Genomic DNA, 19,711 nt, shown 5'->3' on the forward strand with positions numbered 1-19,711 from the left:
TCATTATTGCGGTCGGCCTTGTAGAGTTTTCCATGTTTTCCACCAAACAGCTCCTGGAGGGCAGCGGTTGCCGATTATCCTACCAAGCATCCCCAGTGCCAGAAAAACACGTTGCATATCATGGGCATTCAAAGAGTATTTGTTGAATATTGTTGATCCTCAAATTCCTTTTTCCTAGTAAGCCATCTCTTTTGTTCTTCACTAAAGAGTACAAATCTCTTAGCATAATATTAATAAACTGGGAGTGATGAAGGTAAATAATAATCAACATTATCGGCCTCAGTTCCCAGAGCATCAGAATAGGGATCGGTGTCTGTGAATGGTGGCGAGGAGTTGTTTGTGATCCCTGTTTCTTTCTCATCCTCTTTGGATATTCTTCATAAGGCAAGTTGAACAAAGCCCTCAAAGTCCAAGTTAAATACATAACACTTATGAAAAGAAAATGCTATCGTGGGTTCATTTTACTTTCAGTAAACAGATTTGATCGTTGACCTCACTAAAGAAGCAGTTTTTCTAATACACCTTCATGTTTGTTCTCTGGGACACTAAGTGGGGTAAAGTACAACGCAGCTCTGCTTCTGTTGATGTCCTTACTAGGAGAACTGTGTGGAGAAAATGTGTAGAGATGAACTGCAGTGACTACTAAGATGGTTTCTCCAAGAATGCTCTGCACTGTCACTTAAATTTTAGGCACTTTTGTGGCTTTAAGTGACTTTTAATTCCATCCCATGTTTCTCCCTCAATCAGCTAGTTTCCTGGATAGGACATTGCCCAGACTGTTAGTGTTATAAGGTGATAGGCATGTGGAGCTAGCCAATGTTCTAATACACTGGAAGGTGACAAAGAGAACAAGATATTAGATGTACTCAGAGCATCTGGTTAGTGAGGATTAAAGGGAGATGTAATAACTGAGGGTGATAGCACATTTTGGGAGTTTCTCCAAATATTAAATCACTGTTCCTTATACATATTCTGTTTATTGGTTATTTGGCCTCACACCAGGCAGCAAGATTAAGCTGAGAAAACCACTGGATTTGGCAGGGGAAATCAGATTTTCAGTGAGTAGTTTAGGATTTATGACAGCAGTAGTGCTGATGAAGTGTAGTGCAAGAGACTAGGTAGCCATCATAGAGGGGGAGTCCTTACGTATGTTTTGAATATTTTGAATATCACTCATCTTTTGAATATTACTGTCTTTGGACTTCTAATGGTTGAGAAAGTAATAGAGTGGGGAGACCTCCAAGTGAACAGAATCGCCAAAGAAAAACCTACTCACCTAAGTGAGTAGATCAGGAAATATTAAACTTAGGCAAAGGAAGACCTTTTCCTCCCCTGCTCCCTCTAAAGCACTGAGGGCTATAGTGGCCAAAGATAACAAGAAAAGATCATGGAATTTGGTGAGCAGAGCTGACTGACTATTAGAGTATGTTTAGTGCAAGTTGGCTAGAAAGGGGGTGGGCTAATAAAGTTGGCTTTGGAAAGGGCGATAGTGCACATTGGGCCATTCCTTGAGGAATAGGCTTGGAAAGAAAAGAAAATGGTCTTTATATAAGCTGGATAAAGTTTCAGTGTATTAAAAATCAGAAAGTATAGTCCTAGCACCCCAAAGAAGTTGCTTGTGCTGAGCCTTTGTTGTCAGACTCCCCTCCATCCCAATCTGGGGCAACCTTCCCTATAGGTTTTCCTTTTCAGGGTATCATAGGAGTGGAATCACACAGAGTGGGAAAGACTGGCTTCTTTCACTTAGCATAATGCCTACTGTATGTACCTTTAAAATGCATTTTAAAATGCAAAGAATCCTTGCCCCCGTCCCCCACCCAAACAAATAAAACAGGGATCTGAGAAGATGGATGTACAGAAAAGGTGAGTTAGGAACATCCTCAGATGTAAACAGACATTTACCTCCTGAAGACTGTTTCAGTTTTCAGTGAAATTAGGTGAGCTTCTTAGCTTTGAGTGAGTGTTGGAAAGATTGGAGAGGAAGTGACCTTGACCGGTTAAGTGTTTTCTTTTTTTAAACTAGCCTCCTTTCCTTCTCTGACCTTTTTCACTCCCCATTTCTCCCCTGGGTTGGGGATGGGAGAAGATACACACACACACAAAATATGCATACATAAATATATATATATATATATATATATATATATATATATATCTCCATTTTCATGGCATAACAATTTTATTATTTTTGCTCCTGGACTCTGGAAATGGTGCTTTTACTATCGAAAGAGCATATGCAAAATCTTAGTTTCTTATGTCCTCTCTTATAAAGAGGGCATCCACACATATCAGATTCTAACTTCAGCTGTAGTTGCAGGGTATCAGATGACATGTGGTGGTACCAGGATGTGATATAAGCTAGAGCCATATACTTGTATTTCAGTCCAGGATTTATTTTTACTAATTTTTTCTTTATAATTTTTTTGTATTGTTTTCCTTGTTACTGATAGAAGTTTAAAAGTTGAGAATTAAAAATGATAGAATAAAACAAATTATTTTTTAATATCTGGAATTGGAACTTTTAGATGTAAAATATAAACAATGTATCTGTTCATAATTCACATGTTTTTATGTGGTAGTGTTGATTTATTTTTACAAATCAGTGACTATGAGATTAGTAAGTGCTTTTATAATTGTGTATATATATACACACATATATATATAAATGTTTAATTATATTTAATTATAAAAGCACTTACTAATCTTATCCTCACTAATTCTCCTGGATGCTTTTTCATTAGAAATTTAACTGGGTTTTGTTTTCCTTTTTTTTTTCCTATAGCTGTGATATTCAAAACACAGATGATGTTATTCCACCAGAGAGCAAATAGAAAACAGGCAGGGCAGGTTTTCTTGAGACACTTATTGCATTCATCAATTATTACCTTCACCTTACTACTTTTCATCCATGATGATTAATGTATTTATATCCTCATATTGTTGACCTGCTTATATTGAAAACATATTCTACTGATAATGTGATTAGCAGGGAGAGGTAAGGAAATGTTACCATATACCAAAGGCCTTCCTTGGTGCTAGTATTGTGCTTATTACAAATTCAGCATATTGCTCTTCTGACATAAATAGAATTACACTACTTCATCTTCTCATTTGTCTGGAGGACAATTATCTGATACTTCACATATATCCAGAAGTCAGAATGTAAGCCCCAAAAGCCCTCAGAGTGGCCACAGTTTGCTAAAAGCAAATGAGATAAATCTTGTGCCCAGTATATAATGGATACTTTATACATATTGCCTTATTTAACTCCCACAGTAATCTTTTGTGATAGCCATTGTTGCCACATTTATAGAAGAGGAAATAAATTGAAGATTCTGAAGAGGTTATAGACCTTGTCCAAGGTCGTCTATCTAGAGATAGAGTGTTGCAGCTGAGATTTCAGCATGGGTTTAGACCTTGTCCAAGGTTGTCTATCTAGAGATAGTGTTGCAGCTGAGATTTCAGTATGGGTTTGTGTGTCCTCCAGATCCTCACGCTGAGTCCAGTTGCTCCCATTTTCAGTCATTCCCACAAATATTTTTTCAGTACCAACTATGTAACAGGCCCTGGTATCCAGGATTAAAGACAGTTATACAGAGTCCTATAGAATTCCTTTATCTGTTTTTTTTTTTGGCTGCAGTAAATGTGAAACAGACTAGAAAAGAGATGAGGCATGAGGACAGTGACATTGTCTCTCTTACTGACTGTCACATCTGCAGGGTGAGCACAGCACCTAGTAGGGGCTCAATAAAGATATGTCGAATGGATGAGTGATATTAGTGAAAAGTAATAACTAGGAGAGAGAATCAAATATGAAAAGGATATAAAATAAAAACCATAATTGCCTTGGACCATTTAGTGTTTGAATAAGCAAAAGGCTCCATAGCCCCTAGGGCATGAGGAGCCACTCAGTGTACTCACTGATGCCCATAATGATGACCTGGGGCTACTAAGTGACCATGGTGACCCAGGCCCTGTGCAGCAGGGAAAGAGTCACTCACGAATGTGACATCCAGTTTAAAAATAAAGGAGGCATCTAAAACATTTTAGAAAACTTTTCATTGAAAATGGTCTTTTCTCCCTTAAAGTGTGCTAAAGGGCTAAACTTCATTGTACTGGAAAAATCCTATTTTGGAGTAGCTCTTTCTCTAACGATATTGGATAAAGGGGGATAACACATCATATAATTTGTTTTCTTTTCCCTAATAAATCGTAGCATTAAAATTTCATGCCAGGTGAATCTTTAAAAAATTCAAATTATTTGCTTTGGAAGACACCTTATAAGAAACTATACATAGTATACAGCATATAACCATCTATAGTACTGTAACAAGTGAATAGGTTACGTAAAACAACCTTTTTTGAGCAATACCATCTGAGAGGATTATGATGTGTTGAAATAATTCATGTTTGGAATATCATTTAGCTTTTTATAAGGAACAAATGAGGAAATTATAGGAAACTATTGAAATGATTTAAATTTCGTTATTCAACAGCATCGATGCGCTACTTTCTTGTTTCAAGAATGTATCTATTAACAGTGATATTTTGCCTTACAGCTTTTCTGGGAGAAGAGGCTACAAGGACTTAGTGCATCAGATGTAACAGAACAAATTATAAAAACCATGGAACTACCCAAAGGTCTTCAAGGTATTATCTAAGTTCAGTTGAGCAGACATTTATCAAGTATCTACTGCATGCCAGGCACTCTGTTAGATGCTGTGGATTCAGCAATGACTGACAGGAGGTCTTTGCTTTGGGAGGTCATATGCCTTGCTGGATGACGTACCTCTTGTGTTTTAGTAAAGCCAGGCAGAAGAAGGTACATGAGAAACTTGTATGTTGCAGGGATGCTGCAGTGTAGTATATTATCTTAGATTTTTTTTCTTTGTAAAAACTTTGGCTTTAGGTTAGGTTCATCATAGAAGCTAACCCATGTGCTGCTTTTAGCACTGGTTTCGGATGAGTAACAGAATTTCTGAAAGCTTCCTGCTTATAGCAGCATCTGGCCCTATCACCTGCTCTTTCTCTCATCCTCTTCCCAAAAGAACAACTAACAGCTCTCCTTCTGCCCCTCCCTCCACAAACTGGTGCTCTAAGTAGCAGTGGGAACAGATGCACTTTGGTCCAGCAACAGCAGCCAGTGGGATCTGGGGTGGAAAACTCAGTCACAAGTCTACATTTCATGCTATATGAGAACTCCAAGTTCTAGAGAAGAGTTATTTTTCAAGTATTAAAACTTTGGCTTCTAAAGCTTGATATATTGTGGATTGCTCAAAAATCCTGATAATTCATGGTTAGATTATTGCCTTATCCCTTTATGTTCTTGGAAATGTTGGCCTTAACTAGTTAAACAGGTTTAGGACTTTAAGCATTGCATTTAAATGTGACCATGGTGCCAGTATCTTACAAGTAATCAAAGTGTGCAGTTATTAATTCTCTGATTTTGGATATTTTGTTAGGTTTATGAAAAAAGCTGTTAAAGCCACAGGTACAGCTTGCCTGCATTGGTGTTTTCTTTGAATCCTGAGACAAAGAAGATAATTGTTGAGATATTGCTGGAAATTAATGTTAAAAGCTACAAGGAGAAACTATACCAGTACTCTAGGAATACATTAAAAGGGATACTTGAGTATAGTCGCTTTACAAGGTCTTACCTCATTAAAATAATTAGCATTGCTTGAGGAAATATAGCCAACTTTTTAAAAGTTTAGTACCTTGGAAAATGCATTTTAAAGTTCTGGTAAAGTATTATTAAAATGCTCAGCTATAAGCTTACAGCAAGCATGAGGATTTGTTTTTTAAAGTAAGAAAAAATGCTCAGCTATTTTGTTACTATTTCTTTAGCGTGTCATATCTATTAAGCAGATATATTATCTTTTGCTGCTTTGTCTTATGTCAGTTTTACATATATGATCCCAAATGAATATAAAAATATCAGTTGTTTTAGGTCACATAAAGTTTGCTCAGCACATTGAGACATTTCCTTTAACTAGTACTTGTTTATCATTGCAGGAGTTGGTCCAGGTAGCAATGATGAGACCCTTTTATCTGCTGTTGCCAGTGCTTTGCACACAAGCTCTGCGCCAATCACAGGGCAAGTCTCCGCTGCTGTGGAAAAGAACCCCGCTGTTTGGCTTAACACATCTCAACCCCTCTGCAAAGCTTTTATTGTCACAGATGAAGACATCAGGTAATGCAGTTTAACATGACCTCATAAACTTGGGTTTTTACATTTAGGTAAATTTTATATTGTTCATTAGGTTCAGTGGCATGTCTAGTAAGTGATATATCACCTAGAAAGTTATACTTTTTCTTTTTTAACAGAGTTTTTCAGAAACTGATAGAAGGTGAAAAAAGACCATTATAACAAATACATGCTTGAAAGGGGTATAAATGCTGCATGCCAGGGGTATCATCACGGTCATGTCCAAAGGACAGGCACCAGATCGGTTATATTCCCTAAGCATCATTTTTACAATGTCTTTTGCAATTTGGGATTCTGACTTTGTATTCTAAAGAACCTCTTTCTGCCAGACACAGTGGCTCATGCCTATAATCCCAGCACTTTGGGAGGCCGAGGTGGGAGGATCGCCTGAGCCCAGGAGTTTGAGACCAGCCTGGGCAACATAGTGAGACCCCATCCCCACAAAAAATTTTTAAAAATTAGTGAGGCATGGTAGTGTGTAACTGTAGTCCCAGCTACTTGGGAGATTGAGGTGGGAGGACTGCCGGAGCATGGGAGGTCGAGGCTCCAGTGAGCCGTGGCCACATCCCTGCACTCCAGCCATGGTGACAGAGCTAGATCCTGTCTTAGAAAAATAAAAATAAAGAACCCCTTTCACTCAGTTATGCCTTTTCTGATTGCCTCCTTCATTGGTTTGTCTGGAAACCAATCTCTCTTTAAATCAGATGATAGTGATGCTGCTCTTAAACTTACTTGTGACATGGTAGAGCCAGAAGAGAAGCAAGTAAGAAAGAAGAAGCCACAGGTAAAGCAATAAAACAGAGCCAGGAATGAGACAAGACACAAACTATGTCTACTGACGTCTTTCACTCTTTCTAAGGCTGACTCACAAGTTAGGGTTTCAGCAGCAAATGGTAAAAGGAAAACATCCAGCTCAGTTTGGTAGAACCCAGAAAGTAGAAGCAAACCGTTGCACAGGAAAAGCAAAAGTACTCCAGTTAGTAAGACCACAGAGCAATTCTTATATGGGTTTTATGACCTCAATATCATTACTTTATAGTGATACTGTAGTATATTGCATTTATATTATAGTATATTATAGTATAGTGTATTAAAAATATGACCTTGTGTATACTTCACTATTTCTGTCCCCTGAATGTAAATCAGTTTAATGAGAGTATTATTCCTAGACAAAATCAGCAGATGACACTTTCGAATCATATAATTTTAAAATGTTTTATATTTGTTGTTTTGTTTGTTTGTTTGTTTTTTGAGACAGAGTTTTGCTCTGTTGCCCAGGCTGGAGTGGAGTGGCACGATCTCAGCTCACTACAACCTCCGCCTCCTGGGTTCAAGCAATTCTCCTGCCTCAGCTGCCCGAGTAGCTGGGACTACAGGCGAGCGCCACTATGCCCAGCTAATTTTTTTATTTTTAGTAGAGACAGGGTTTCACCATATTGGCCAGGCTGGTCTTGAACTCCTGACGTCATGATCCGCCTGCCTTGGCCTCCCAAAGTGCTGGGATTACAGGTGTTATAGGTGTGAGCCACCATGCCCAGCCTATATTTGTATTTTTTTAAAAAACCCATACAAAGTTGACATGAAAATGTTTTTAAATGGGTAAGTCTAGCTAGGTTTATAATGGGAAAGCCCTTCTTGGGTCTTAAAGTAATTATTTTGCAAAGATAAAAAGTGGTGCCAAGTTGTATTCATATGCCTTATTACATATGAATATGAATAAAGTTTCTTAAAAACCTTATTTTTTAAGAAAACAAAATGTAAAATCAATGAAAGGAATCAACTTGCTCGTTGGATTGTTCTTATCCTTGAGGAAGAAAATTACTCCAGAGACAAGTTCTTTTCCATCTTGGAATGAATACTGAATTAATCAGCAGGGATTCTGCCAGGTCCTTATGTGTGTTGATGGAGGTTCTCTGAGTTATATCACAGGAATATTGACGGCTTCAACACCAGTTCTTTTGGTAGTTGAGGAAACTATCTCAAAGCCAATTCTGGATGATTTCCTTTTTGGGTAAATTTGTCTAACAAATTGCTCATTTGATTTAATTGTCATGACAGAAATTAGGAAGCAAATACTCCTTGTTGAATTAGTACATGTTCAAAATAAATTACTGCAAATGGAACTGTCACTCTTTACCTAATTGGGTATCCAATAGTCTGTCGACATTAAACCTCCAACTGAAGACCCCAACAAGATATATCTCAAGTATTTTTAGCATATTTGATAATGTTTGCATTGATGAGTACTTTCGTTTTTTAACACTTTATAACAAATTCTCACAAACTTTGCAGCTTAAAACAATACCCATTTATTAGCTTAAAGTTCTGTGAGGTCAGAAGTCTGGGCCTGGTGTGACTGGGTTCTGTGTTTGGGTCTTAAAAGTGTCACCGGACTGTGTTCCCTTCTGAAGCTTGGGGTTCTCTTTCAAGCTCATATGGTGGTTGCAGAATTCATGCCTTGTGTTTTAGGGCTAAGGCCCCTGTTCTCTTATTGGCTATGGGATGGTGGCTGTCTTAGCTCCTGGAAGCTGCCTGTAGTTCCTTGTCTCGTGGCTCCTCCATGTGCCCCTTTATGCTTCTGTCAGGAAGATCCCAGCTCCACTAAGGGGTCCTATTATGTCAGGCCCACTATAATAATCTCTCTCTTGATTGACTGAAAGTCAGTTGATTGGTAACCTAATCATGGAGAGATATCCCATCATATTCACAAGTTCTGCTCACCCTTAAGGGGAGAGAATTATATAAAGAGTGCACGTAAGGGTGGTTTTGGGGAAGGGGTACTGTTGGGGAACATCTTACAATTCTGCCTGCAGCAATGGGCAAATGATTACATTTCAGCTTTCACAAATGTGGAAAGTAATGCTCAAGATGGAAGAAAATCAATGGCAAATGTTAGAGTTTAAGATAAAATTCTCCATCCAAATTACTGCCTATGGTGCCATTTGCTCCATCTTCCTAATGAGGCTACTCTAGGACAGCTGTGAAGATTCTTGTACTCTTATTAGTGAGAGACTGCCAGTGAAATCGATATGTCATTTGTCATAAACTTTGAATCACTGACCCAGAGGTGAGACTAACTGTGTAAGAAATAAACAAATGTGTTCTGCTTGACCCTGCCCCATGACATGAAAAATCTGTCGAATTCCAGTTTCTTTTAATATGACAGAGGCTATAGAGCTAAGACTGACCCAGTGACAGCTTCCCTCTTTTTGAAAATTCATTTAATGAGTGGAAGTCTATACCTTTTAACTCTTTGTGGTGTTTTGGAGTTTAATAAAGATATCCAGAGTTTTTGTGGGAAGCAGTACATATATGTTACCTTCACTACCTTGGACATAGTCTTATTTGGTCAAAGGGGTGTGATCTTGAGTAGACTGAATATAACTTGGCAGCTGGTTGAACCCCTATGCACTCAGGGACCCTTAGTGCAATCTTCTATAGCATTGCTCCTCTACCTCTCTGCTGTCCCAAGTTTGGGAATTGCTGCAATCTGTCTTCCTCAGTTATTGGTAGAGAAAATTACTTTTTTTTTTTCCAGTAGAACCGTTAGTATATTCCTTGTTGCATCTTCATCTCCCTGTCTGCATCTTTCCTTATCTCTTTTCTTCTGGTCTCAAGAGGTTTGCCCCCTTTTCTGTTCTGCTGACCCTCCCTCCTCTGCCATTGCCTTCTGTTCTTGTTCCCACTGGAACCTTTTCCTACCAGTCTTCTCTTTTCTCTTGTCTTTCTTCAACCTTTGCTTCTCTACTTGGTTCTAGATGTCAATTTCTATTTACCGAGCTTTGCTTGCTAGACCCATATTAGGAATTTATCTCTTACCCTCTGGGGGATCTACTTTTTTTCTTTTCTTTTTTTTTTTTTTTTACTTTTTAAAGATAGTGTATACTGATAGCCTTTCTTCCTGTGCTTTAATGGTTCAGAGCCTTTTTAATGACTCGGAGTTATTAACCCTCACTTTTGAGGTTCCTTTGTAATCACTGAGACACAGAGAAACTCATGGTGTGTTCTTAAGCAACTCACTTTCTTAGTTGAAGAGAGGCTTTTCAGTGTCTGTCCTCGGTGTGCAGGATCATGTGGTCTTGGCTCCTTCATGCTGACCTCTTGCCTGCAGACCTGGGAACCCAGGAGAGAGATCTCTCCTAACTAACCTAGCCTCAGAATGTCAGTTAAATCCCAGCTTATCACGTCTCTGCTTCCTCCATCTTTCTTAGTGCTTCTATGAACAAGTCACTTTTCCTTCGTTATTTATGTTCCCTCCATCTTTTATTCCTGCTTCTAAGTTATTTCTAATTGTCCTTATAGGAATAAACCCAAATCTTGACACAGTTGACATTTTCGAAGTTGAAGAAAAGGTCACTGACGTCAATCTGCTCTTTCTAGAATTTCATGTGTGATGAGGGATAACTGCCTGTGTGAACATTCCTCTTTTTGGCAAGGCTCATTGGTGAGATTTGATTTGTGTGTAGAAGCAACCTCTGCACAAAAATCTGAAAAGGAAGTCTATTCTTCTTAGGAATTTAATGATTTTGAAGTAAGGATGAACTTCTGTAGCAGATTCATATTGTCATTACTTGCCAAATTCTCAGTGCCTTTTTATTCTGTTTTTAAAAAGGAAACAGGAAGAGCGAGTACAGCAAGTACGCAAGAAATTGGAAGAAGCACTGATGGCAGACATCTTGTCACGAGCTGCTGACACAGAAGAGATGGATATTGAAATGGACAGTGGAGATGAAGCCTAAGAATATGATCAGGTAAACTGACACCAGAGAGAGTGACTTGGAACTTAAGATGTATTTTCTTGGCCGGACACAGTGGCTTCTGCCTGTAATCCCAGCACTTTGGGTGGCTGAGGCGGGCGATCAATTGAGCTCAGTAGTTTGAGACCAGCTTGAGCAACATGGCAAAACCCCATCTCTACCCAAAATACAAAAAATTAACTGGCTGTGGTATTGTGTGCTTGTGGTCCCAGCTACTCAGGAGGCTGAGGTGGGAGGATCACTTGAGCCTGGGAGGCAGAAGTTGCAGTGAGCCAAACTTGTGCCACTGTTCACCAACCTGGTAACAGAGTGAAACCCCATCTCAGAAAAAAAAAAAAAAAAAAAAAGGCGTCGTTGTATTTTCTTGTTATTTACCCTTTAGCTTCTTCAGCAGTGAATGAAAAAGCAACTGCTCTGCTCCGCATGTGCTGTTGTTTGGTTCTTCTCTCTGGATTGAAGGACCATATAAGTTATTGCATCCTTTTGTTCTCATACTGGGAGGACATTCACACCCCTGCAGTCACTTGCAAGGGATCTAGTCTCCTTTATTAAAACCAGTTGGAAAGCCTCTAAGGTGTCACTAGAGAAGAGCAGCAGCAGAAGAAAAGGACTTTGTCAGGTAGGGAGGAATGGCCCCAGGAGAGGAAGGTGACTGTCATCTCTATCACAGTAGCCTCCAGGGCATATTGCTTCCTCTTTAAAATTATGGTGGCAAAGCAGGCAAAATCTCTTTCTTTTTCTTCTTAGATTCTCCCTAGCCCAGATTTGATGCAGGGAGAACAAGAAGGACACTAAAAAGTATAATAAATACTTTACCTTAAAAAATACACATTTTTAGGCTGGGTTTGGTGGCTCATGCCTGTAATCTCAGCGCTTTGGCATGCCAAGGCAGGTGGATCACTTGAGGTCAGGAGTTTGATACCAGCTTGGCCAACATGGTGAAACCTTGTCTCTACTAAAAATATAAAAATTAGCTGGGTGTGGTAGAATAGCTGGAATTTTGTAATTCTAGCTACTCGGGAGGCTGAGACACACGAATTGCTTGAACCCAGGAGGCAGAGGTTGCACTGAGCCGAGATTGTGCCACTACACTCCAGCCTGGGATGGAGTAAGACTCTGACTCAAAAAACAGCAACAAAAATGCACATTTTGATCTTATCTCAAACTCACATTCCAGGCTCTTGGCTCTATGCCATGGGCATACCTTGTCTTCAGAGAAGCACATGCAGATCTTAAGGCTTTCTGTGGCGTATTGCTTCCCGGCTTCCATCCTGCTTTGTTTTGGCAGGCCATGTCTTCCTTTTTGGCACCCCAAAACCAATTACTTATTAGTTTCCTTTGAAGCCAAAACAGAGGGAGGGATGGGGTGCTAATATGATGTCAAGGGTCAACAGAGCCTCTCTGAGAAAGTGACATTTATGTTGAGCCTGAAAGATACATAGGAGTGAGCCAGGAGAAGTTTGGGTAAAAGTGTTCCCATTAGAAGGAACAGCAAGGAGAAACTTGGTTTCTTTAAGGAATGAAGAAATTATCCACGTGGTTGGAATGTAGTATGTCTGGGGAGGGGCGGGGGGAATGTGTGGGTGATGAACCTAGTCACGTAGGACCTGTGGGTTGTTAGGGAGATTGATGACCACTTGAGATTGATCATGAAAATTAGTAGGAATCAATGAAGAGTCAGTAGCATGATCAGTTTTGCTTCTTTACAAGAGCCCTATGGCTGCTGCATGAATACAAGGATTGGAGTAGGGAAAGCTTGGAAGCAAGGAGACCAGTTGGGATGTTGCTGTGGTAGTCTCACAAGAGATGATGATGGCTTTAGGAGGATGTTGACATGCCAATGGGTTGGGAGAAGAAGAGATGGGTAGATCTGAGATATATCTGGAGAAAGAATCACGTGACCAGGTGACTGCCTGGAAGTGAGGGTGAGAGAGTGGCGAGGATGCCTCAGGGTTTTCACTTGAGCCATCACTTGAGCTGGGTGGGAGGGAACTCTGTTTGGTAGGGGAACAGGCTAAGGGTAGGGATTGCAGGGAGGGTGAGTTTAATTGTTAACACAATTATCCCCTTCCATGAGTGCCTTTATCTTTCATGCCACAGCAAGACCAAAATCCAGTAATACATATAATGTCTTACATTTACATGTCCACTCATGGCAGCACTTCTGGGTCACAGTTTCCTGACCATACAGAATCATTTCAGGCTGGGTGTGGTGGCTCACGCCTATAATCCCAGCACTTTGGGAGGCTGAGGTGGGTGGATGTCCTGAGGTCAGTAGTTTGAGACCAGCCTGGCCAACATGATGAAACCCTGTCTCTACTAAAAATACAAAAATTAGCTGGGCATGGTGGCAGGCACCTGTAATCCCAACTACTTGGGAGGCTGAGGCGGGAGAATCACTTGAACCTGGGAGGTGGAGGTTGCAGTGAGCCGAGATCGCGCCACTGCACTCCCGCCTGGGTGACAGAGTGAGACTCCGTCTCAAAAAAAAAAAAAAAAAAAAGAATCGTTTCAATCCAGTTCAGTGCTGTTTTAGCTCTTTTCTCTTCCCTTATTGAAGACATGAAAATGCTGTGTTGATACTTGGATTTTGTTTTCCAAGCTGGCAAGGATGTATTTATGGGCTTTGATGAGTATACTTAATATGCTGGAAGTCTTTCAGAGGGAAGTCTGAAGTGTGTTTCTACTGTCCACGGCTTCAGCCACACCATCGCTGGAGCACAGAGGGATCTGGATCTCACCTGATCCAGCTTCTGCACTGTTGCTTCAGAATGGACTCTCAGAAAGCCATTCTCTTCTGTCAGGGCTTTTTGGTTTTTTTCTAGACTTTTCTCATGAAATCATTTCAGATAATCAAGGGTCACCTAATTGAGGTTTTACTAGACTTCTGCTTCCTTTTTTTTTTATTATTATTTTTGAGATGGAGTTTCGCTCTTGTCATCCAGGCTGGAGTACAGGAGTGCAATCTCAGCTCACTGCAACCTCTGCCTCCCGGGTACAAGCGATTCTCCTGCCTCAGCCTCCCAAGTAGCTGGAATTACAGGTGCCTGACACCATGCCCAGCTAATTTTTTGTGTTTTTACTAGAGACGGTTTTCGCCATGTTGGGCAGGCTGGTCTTGAACTCCTGACCTCAGGTGATCTGCTCATCTCAGCCTCCCAAAGTGCTGGGATTACAGCATGAGCCACCGGCCGACTTTTGCTTCCTTTACAGATTACTTGGCAGATTGACATCCAGACTATACCCTTGTTTATGTGAGCGAGCCTGTGTTGTAGGCACTGGCACTATACTTACATAGAAGTTGGCAACTGCTCATTGCCTTGCACAAATGTGGATAATAGTAATAACAAACTAATGTTGAATGATTAGAATTTTAATCAGTTCTTTAAAAGTAGCCATTATTTTGGCATGTTAGGTAGGGAGAGATTCACATTATTTATGTAATCTTCCAAACTTGAGAATGGCATTATTAGACCAAGCCATTAGACTTATAGATTGGGGAAGATTTAGATGTACTTCTTAATTATGAAAATTACATTTACCTTACTCAAATAACCCCATATATACCTAAAAGTTTTAATAAACTAAAGCATGACCACATGACTTAATCAGCTGTCCGTAATAACCTGTGGTATAGGTAGGACTTAGTTGGGCAAAGGGTGGGATGTGGCCATCTTCATGGGCTCATAAGAGATAACCAAGGTCCCTTCAGGTTGGCCAGCCTCATCATGCCTCAGCTCTTTCTAATCCTCCTATTAGTAAGGTGGGTGTTTATTCATTTATTTATTTGGTTAGTTAAATAACAGGTCGCAATTTACTGTGTTACTTAAATTTTACAATCCTAGAGAAGTGCCAGGATATTAGACAAACATTTTAGGACTGATTGTAAGAAGAAGATGACTACAAAAACAAAGGTGTGAATATATTTAGCTATACATGAGATAGGATATCAAATACATAAACAGTTCAATTTGCAGTTGCACAGTGCCATTTCACCCAGCTTAAACAATAGGAAGACTCGGTGCATACGTGTCATCTGTAAATGCTCTCATGTGAAAGAAATGGTGAAGTAAAATAAAGTATCTTGAGTAGAAATTTTTCTACATTTTCTCAAAATATATTTGGATTGGTGTGTATCTGTTCTGCTTTTTCATTTGTATGCCCTTTGAATTCTCTTTTTATGCCGATGTAGTTAATTGTAGTTAGAAAATATTTGCGTAAACATATAGAAGAATACATATGATTTCTTTGGAAAATTAACAGGATAGTAAAGGTTATCATCAAAATGAAACAAAACAATGAGGGGATATGTTGAGCACCTTTTATTTATGAAGTGCTGTAACTACATGTTCATCAAGGCTGTAAAAGCATGGTTCTAAGTGGAATTCAATCTCTAATTCTTTTCTGAGTATTGCTGACCTCTCACCTGATAAATCACTGGATTACTTAAGTTTGTTCTTTTTTTTTTTTTTTACAGGTAACTTTCGACCGACTTTCCCCAAGAGAAAATGCCTAGAAATTGAACAAAAATGTTTCCACTGGCTTTTGCCTGTAAGAAAAAAAATGTACCCGAGCACATAGAGCTTTTTAATAGCACTAACCAATGCCTTTTTAGATGTATTTTTGATGTATATATCTATTATTCAAAAAATCATGTTTATTTTGAGTCCTAGGACTTAAAATTAGTCTTTTGTAATATCAAGCAGGACCCTAAGATGAAGCTGAGCTTTTGATGCCAGGTGCAATCTACTGGAAATGTAGCACTTACGTAAAACATTTGTTTCCCCCACAGTTTTAATAAGAACAGATCAGGAATTCTAAATAAATTTCCCAGTTAAAGATTATTGTGACTTCACTGTATATAAACATATTTTTATACTTTATTGAAAGGGGACACCTGTACATTCTTCCATCATCACTGTAAAGACAAATAAATGATTATATTCACAGACTGATTGGAATTCTTTCTGTTGAAGAGCACACACAATAAAGAACCCCTCGTTAGCCTTCCTCTGATTTACATTCAACTCTGATCCCTGGGCCTTAGGTTTGACATGGAGGTGGAGGAAGATAGCGCATACATTTGCAGTATGAACTATTGCCTCTGGACATTGTGAGAATTGTGCTTTCACCAGAATTTCTAAGAATTTCTGCTAAATATCATCTAGCATGTGTAATTTTTTTTCCTTGCCTGTGACTCGGACTTCTGATAGTTCTATAAGAATAAGGCCTTTTCTTCCCTTGGGCATGAGTCAAATACACAAGTACCCTTCAGGTGTTACTAGAAGGCATCCATGTTTATTGTTTTTTAAAGAATGTTTGGCACTCTCTAACGTCCACTAGCTTACTGAGTTAACAGGTGCAGGTCAGACTCTTGGCTACAGTGAGAGGCAGCTTCTAGGCGAGTTGCTTAATGAAAGGGTTTGTAATACTTTACAAACCATTACCTGTACCTGGCCTGGCCTCCAAAATATTAACATTCTTTTTCTGTTGAAACTCTTGAGTGTAACTTTCATACCACTTGAATTTATTGATATTTAATTATGAAAACTAGCATTACATTATTAAACGATTTCTAAAATCAAAACATACTTAATCTGATACCAAGGAAGGGAGGGAGTGGTTATAAGCAAATTAAAACAAATTTTGAGAGACAGAGCAAAAGTAAAATCATTCTATAGAAAGGGTGTGTTTATTTCTTAATTCTTGAGTTCTTTTAAAATTAGACCCTAAATGATGCAGTCAGGGGTATGACCAATTCCACATGAGTGTCACCTGTACATTTTATTACCACTACCTCCAGTTCCCAAGGCAGGGAAGAAGAAGGGAATAGTCAAAGCAATATGACTGGCTAGGTTTGGGCTGCTGTTTTTCCTGGACTTTTATGCCAAACTACATAAATACTTATTGGAATTCCTGATTTACGCTCAACTTTGATCCCTGGACCCTAGGGCCCTTAGTTTCCTTGAAGCAGTCCTGCTGGTGGATGAGCAGGGAAGCTTGTAGACCCTGAGAGGCCAATGGTAGAAGGTGCCTGCCCACCCCGTCAGACTGTCCCAACTGGGGTGGGGGTAAGGATCATAGTGATTTCTTTTTAAAAGCTAGTATGACTAGTGAGAATGGATGTCCAAGGGCTTTTCTCTTCCTCCCCCGAGTCCATGATTCTTCATTTGTGATCGGGGTTGGGGTAACTTCACCTTGGTGATCATATATTATTTTTACAAACCAATCCAGCCAAGATACATGTGCTTTTCTAAACAGCTTGTAAAAGCAAAAACACAATGTATACACATATAAAACTGATTTTTTTTTCTGCTCATATACTTTGCTCAGGTGGAGAACAAGGTATGAAAGCCATTATATGGTGTCCCTTGGGGACCATCCCATAAGTCCAGGGTGTTCCCAATATACCCACAAGACAACATGTTCAAAACTTCATCACCTGGTCCCCACAAACCTACCACCCTCTTCCTTTCCCTCACTCTGGTAAAAGCAAGCCATCTTCTCCAGTTACGCAAGGCAGAAGCCCAGGAGTGAGCACAATGCTGCCCTTTCCCTTGCTTCTGACTTCTCATCAATCCTATTAGAACTACTGACTGCACCCCACATCTCCTCCATCCCCACGATCACTGCCTTCATATGAACTGCCTTTCCTGTCCCCTGGACTTTCAGTGGCTTCCTTTTTTTGCTCACCTGTCCACTTTCTTCCCCTTCCCTCTCTCCATCCCCCTTTTTCCCCCTCCATATAGTCATCAGAAAGATATCAAAACAGGCAAATGTGACTGTATTATTTCCCTCACTTATCTTTGTATGCAGTTTAGAGTGATTTTTAAGAGCACGCACTTTGAAATTAGGAGAACCTGTGTCTGAATCCTGATTTTTGCCATTTGTGTGACTTGTCAGGTTATTTAATCTCTTTGAGCCTGTCCCTCCTCAGTGAAATAGGAATAATAATACCTACCTCATAGAGTTGTTGTGAGGATTCAATGAGATAGACTGTTTCTGAAGTGTGTAGCACAGTGCCTGGCACATAGTGGGTGCTCACATTGGAGCACACTATTGTCCCTATCCCTGCAGGTGTGAGTTTTACATCCTTTCCAAGAGGCATTTGCTAATAACCCTAACTACCGCCTATCCCTGTGACACTATTTTCTGCCTCAGCACCTTATTTCCTTTGTAGACATTTTCTAAATCTGTATTTTATTTATTTGTTGGCTTTTTGTCTATTTCTCTACTAGAATGTAAGCTCCATGAGAGCAAGGATGTGTTTGTCTGATTTCCCGTTACAGCCCCAGCGTTTAGCTGAGTGACTGGCACCTAGTAATGACTCAGTAACTGTTTGCTGAATAAATGGAAGAATGGTCAAAAGGCTCTTCTTGATCTGATCCCTGCTTGTCTGTCTGGCCTCATCCTGCCACTATTCCTCATTGCACCTTCAGCTCAAGAAAAACCTCTTTACTTCCTTCTTTGAAGTGCCCCTTGGGCCTCTGTGTCTTTGTACCTGTTGTTCCCTTTGCCTGAAACACCCTTTGCCTGCCCGTCTACATGGTGAATTCCTAATCATTGATGAAGTCTCAGCTCAATGGCTACCTCCTCTGTGAAGTTGTCCCTGATTTCTCCAGGCAGATGTTCTTTTCCGCCTTCCCACTGCACTTTGTAAATACCTCCATGGAAGCACTTTATTGTATTGTATTGTAATTTTTTTGCATGTCTGTTTCTACTATTAGACTGTAAGCACCGTAAAAGCAGAGATTGTGCTTTTTCATCCTAATGTTCCTAGAGCCTAGCGCAGTGCCTGGCACATAATAGCTTGTCATTACATATTTGTTGAATGAATCTGTGAATGAACAAGAGTCATGTAGCTGGAAAGTGTTAGAAGCTGTATGTATTATAAAGGAAAGAAATGCCCTCGGTGGCTTCCAGGGTTTTTTTTTTTTTTTGGTCTAAAAAGGAGATCTAGAGAGTGTTATACAATCTCTTTGAATATAAGATTACTCGTTTGGATTTTTAAAATAATATAGATCTTCATAAATAATTGCAAAGATATAAACAAGCTTTGTGATTTCTCAAATGCTATGAAGTCCAAAATAAATATTTGCACTATTAGTATTTCCATAGTAAATGCTATGAGAAAATGTACAGCAATAAATTTTGAAGCTTTAAAACTGTTTGTGTAAGTCATCTTCAATGACTTAATCCATGAAGGACACCTCTGGATCATGTTTCTCGGGCACAGGGGACATCAGATTGGGGGGTAGGGCCCCAAAGTTCACAGGTGGGGCAGGGAACACCAGTCAGTTACAACCCAATTAGCTAGCAGTTAGCTGTGGGATTTGGACTTGGAGTAGCAGGCTGTCAAAATGCATGCCTCAAAGGATCTGGAGTGGGCTTTAAAATTTTAATTTGCATGCTGGTTTTCTCTATAAGGGCACATGCAAATTTTACGTGAAAATAGTTACTTTTATCAATTATTTGACTTTTAATGATGGGAAAACCAAGTGTTTTATTTCCTCACATTTATATAGCATTTTATAATTTATGGAACACTTTCACCCCATTAATGTTATCTTTGAATTTTAATCTACATGTAAGCCATGTAATATGTACATATTCTTCTTTTCCTCATTTATGAGTTAAGGAATCTAAGACCCAGACAAGTTAAATGACTTATCCTAGCCAATAAGATTCAGAGAGGGAAATTTGAATGTAAAAGTTTTCTGTTTCTAGAACGCCATGCAACCTTCCA

General features: G+C 39.5%; 1 protein-coding gene across 1 annotated transcript in view; it reads left to right on the top strand.

Moving 5' to 3' along the window:
* MBD2 (methyl-CpG binding domain protein 2) overlaps positions 1-15,917 on the top strand; it is a 69,647-nt gene extending 53,730 nt beyond the window's left edge. The window contains exons 4-7 of the mRNA XM_030810402.1: positions 4,560-4,650; positions 6,016-6,193; positions 10,821-10,959; positions 15,443-15,917. Of these exons, the coding sequence (XP_030666262.1) occupies positions 4,560-4,650; positions 6,016-6,193; positions 10,821-10,947 (396 nt within the window). The 3' untranslated portion in view covers positions 10,948-10,959; positions 15,443-15,917. The remainder of the gene's footprint in view (positions 1-4,559; positions 4,651-6,015; positions 6,194-10,820; positions 10,960-15,442) is intronic.
* Positions 15,918-19,711: the final 3,794 nt, after the last annotated feature.

This window comes from Nomascus leucogenys, chromosome 4 (genome assembly GCF_006542625.1).
Source record: "Nomascus leucogenys isolate Asia chromosome 4, Asia_NLE_v1, whole genome shotgun sequence".
Lineage (NCBI taxonomy): Eukaryota > Metazoa > Chordata > Mammalia > Primates > Hylobatidae > Nomascus > Nomascus leucogenys.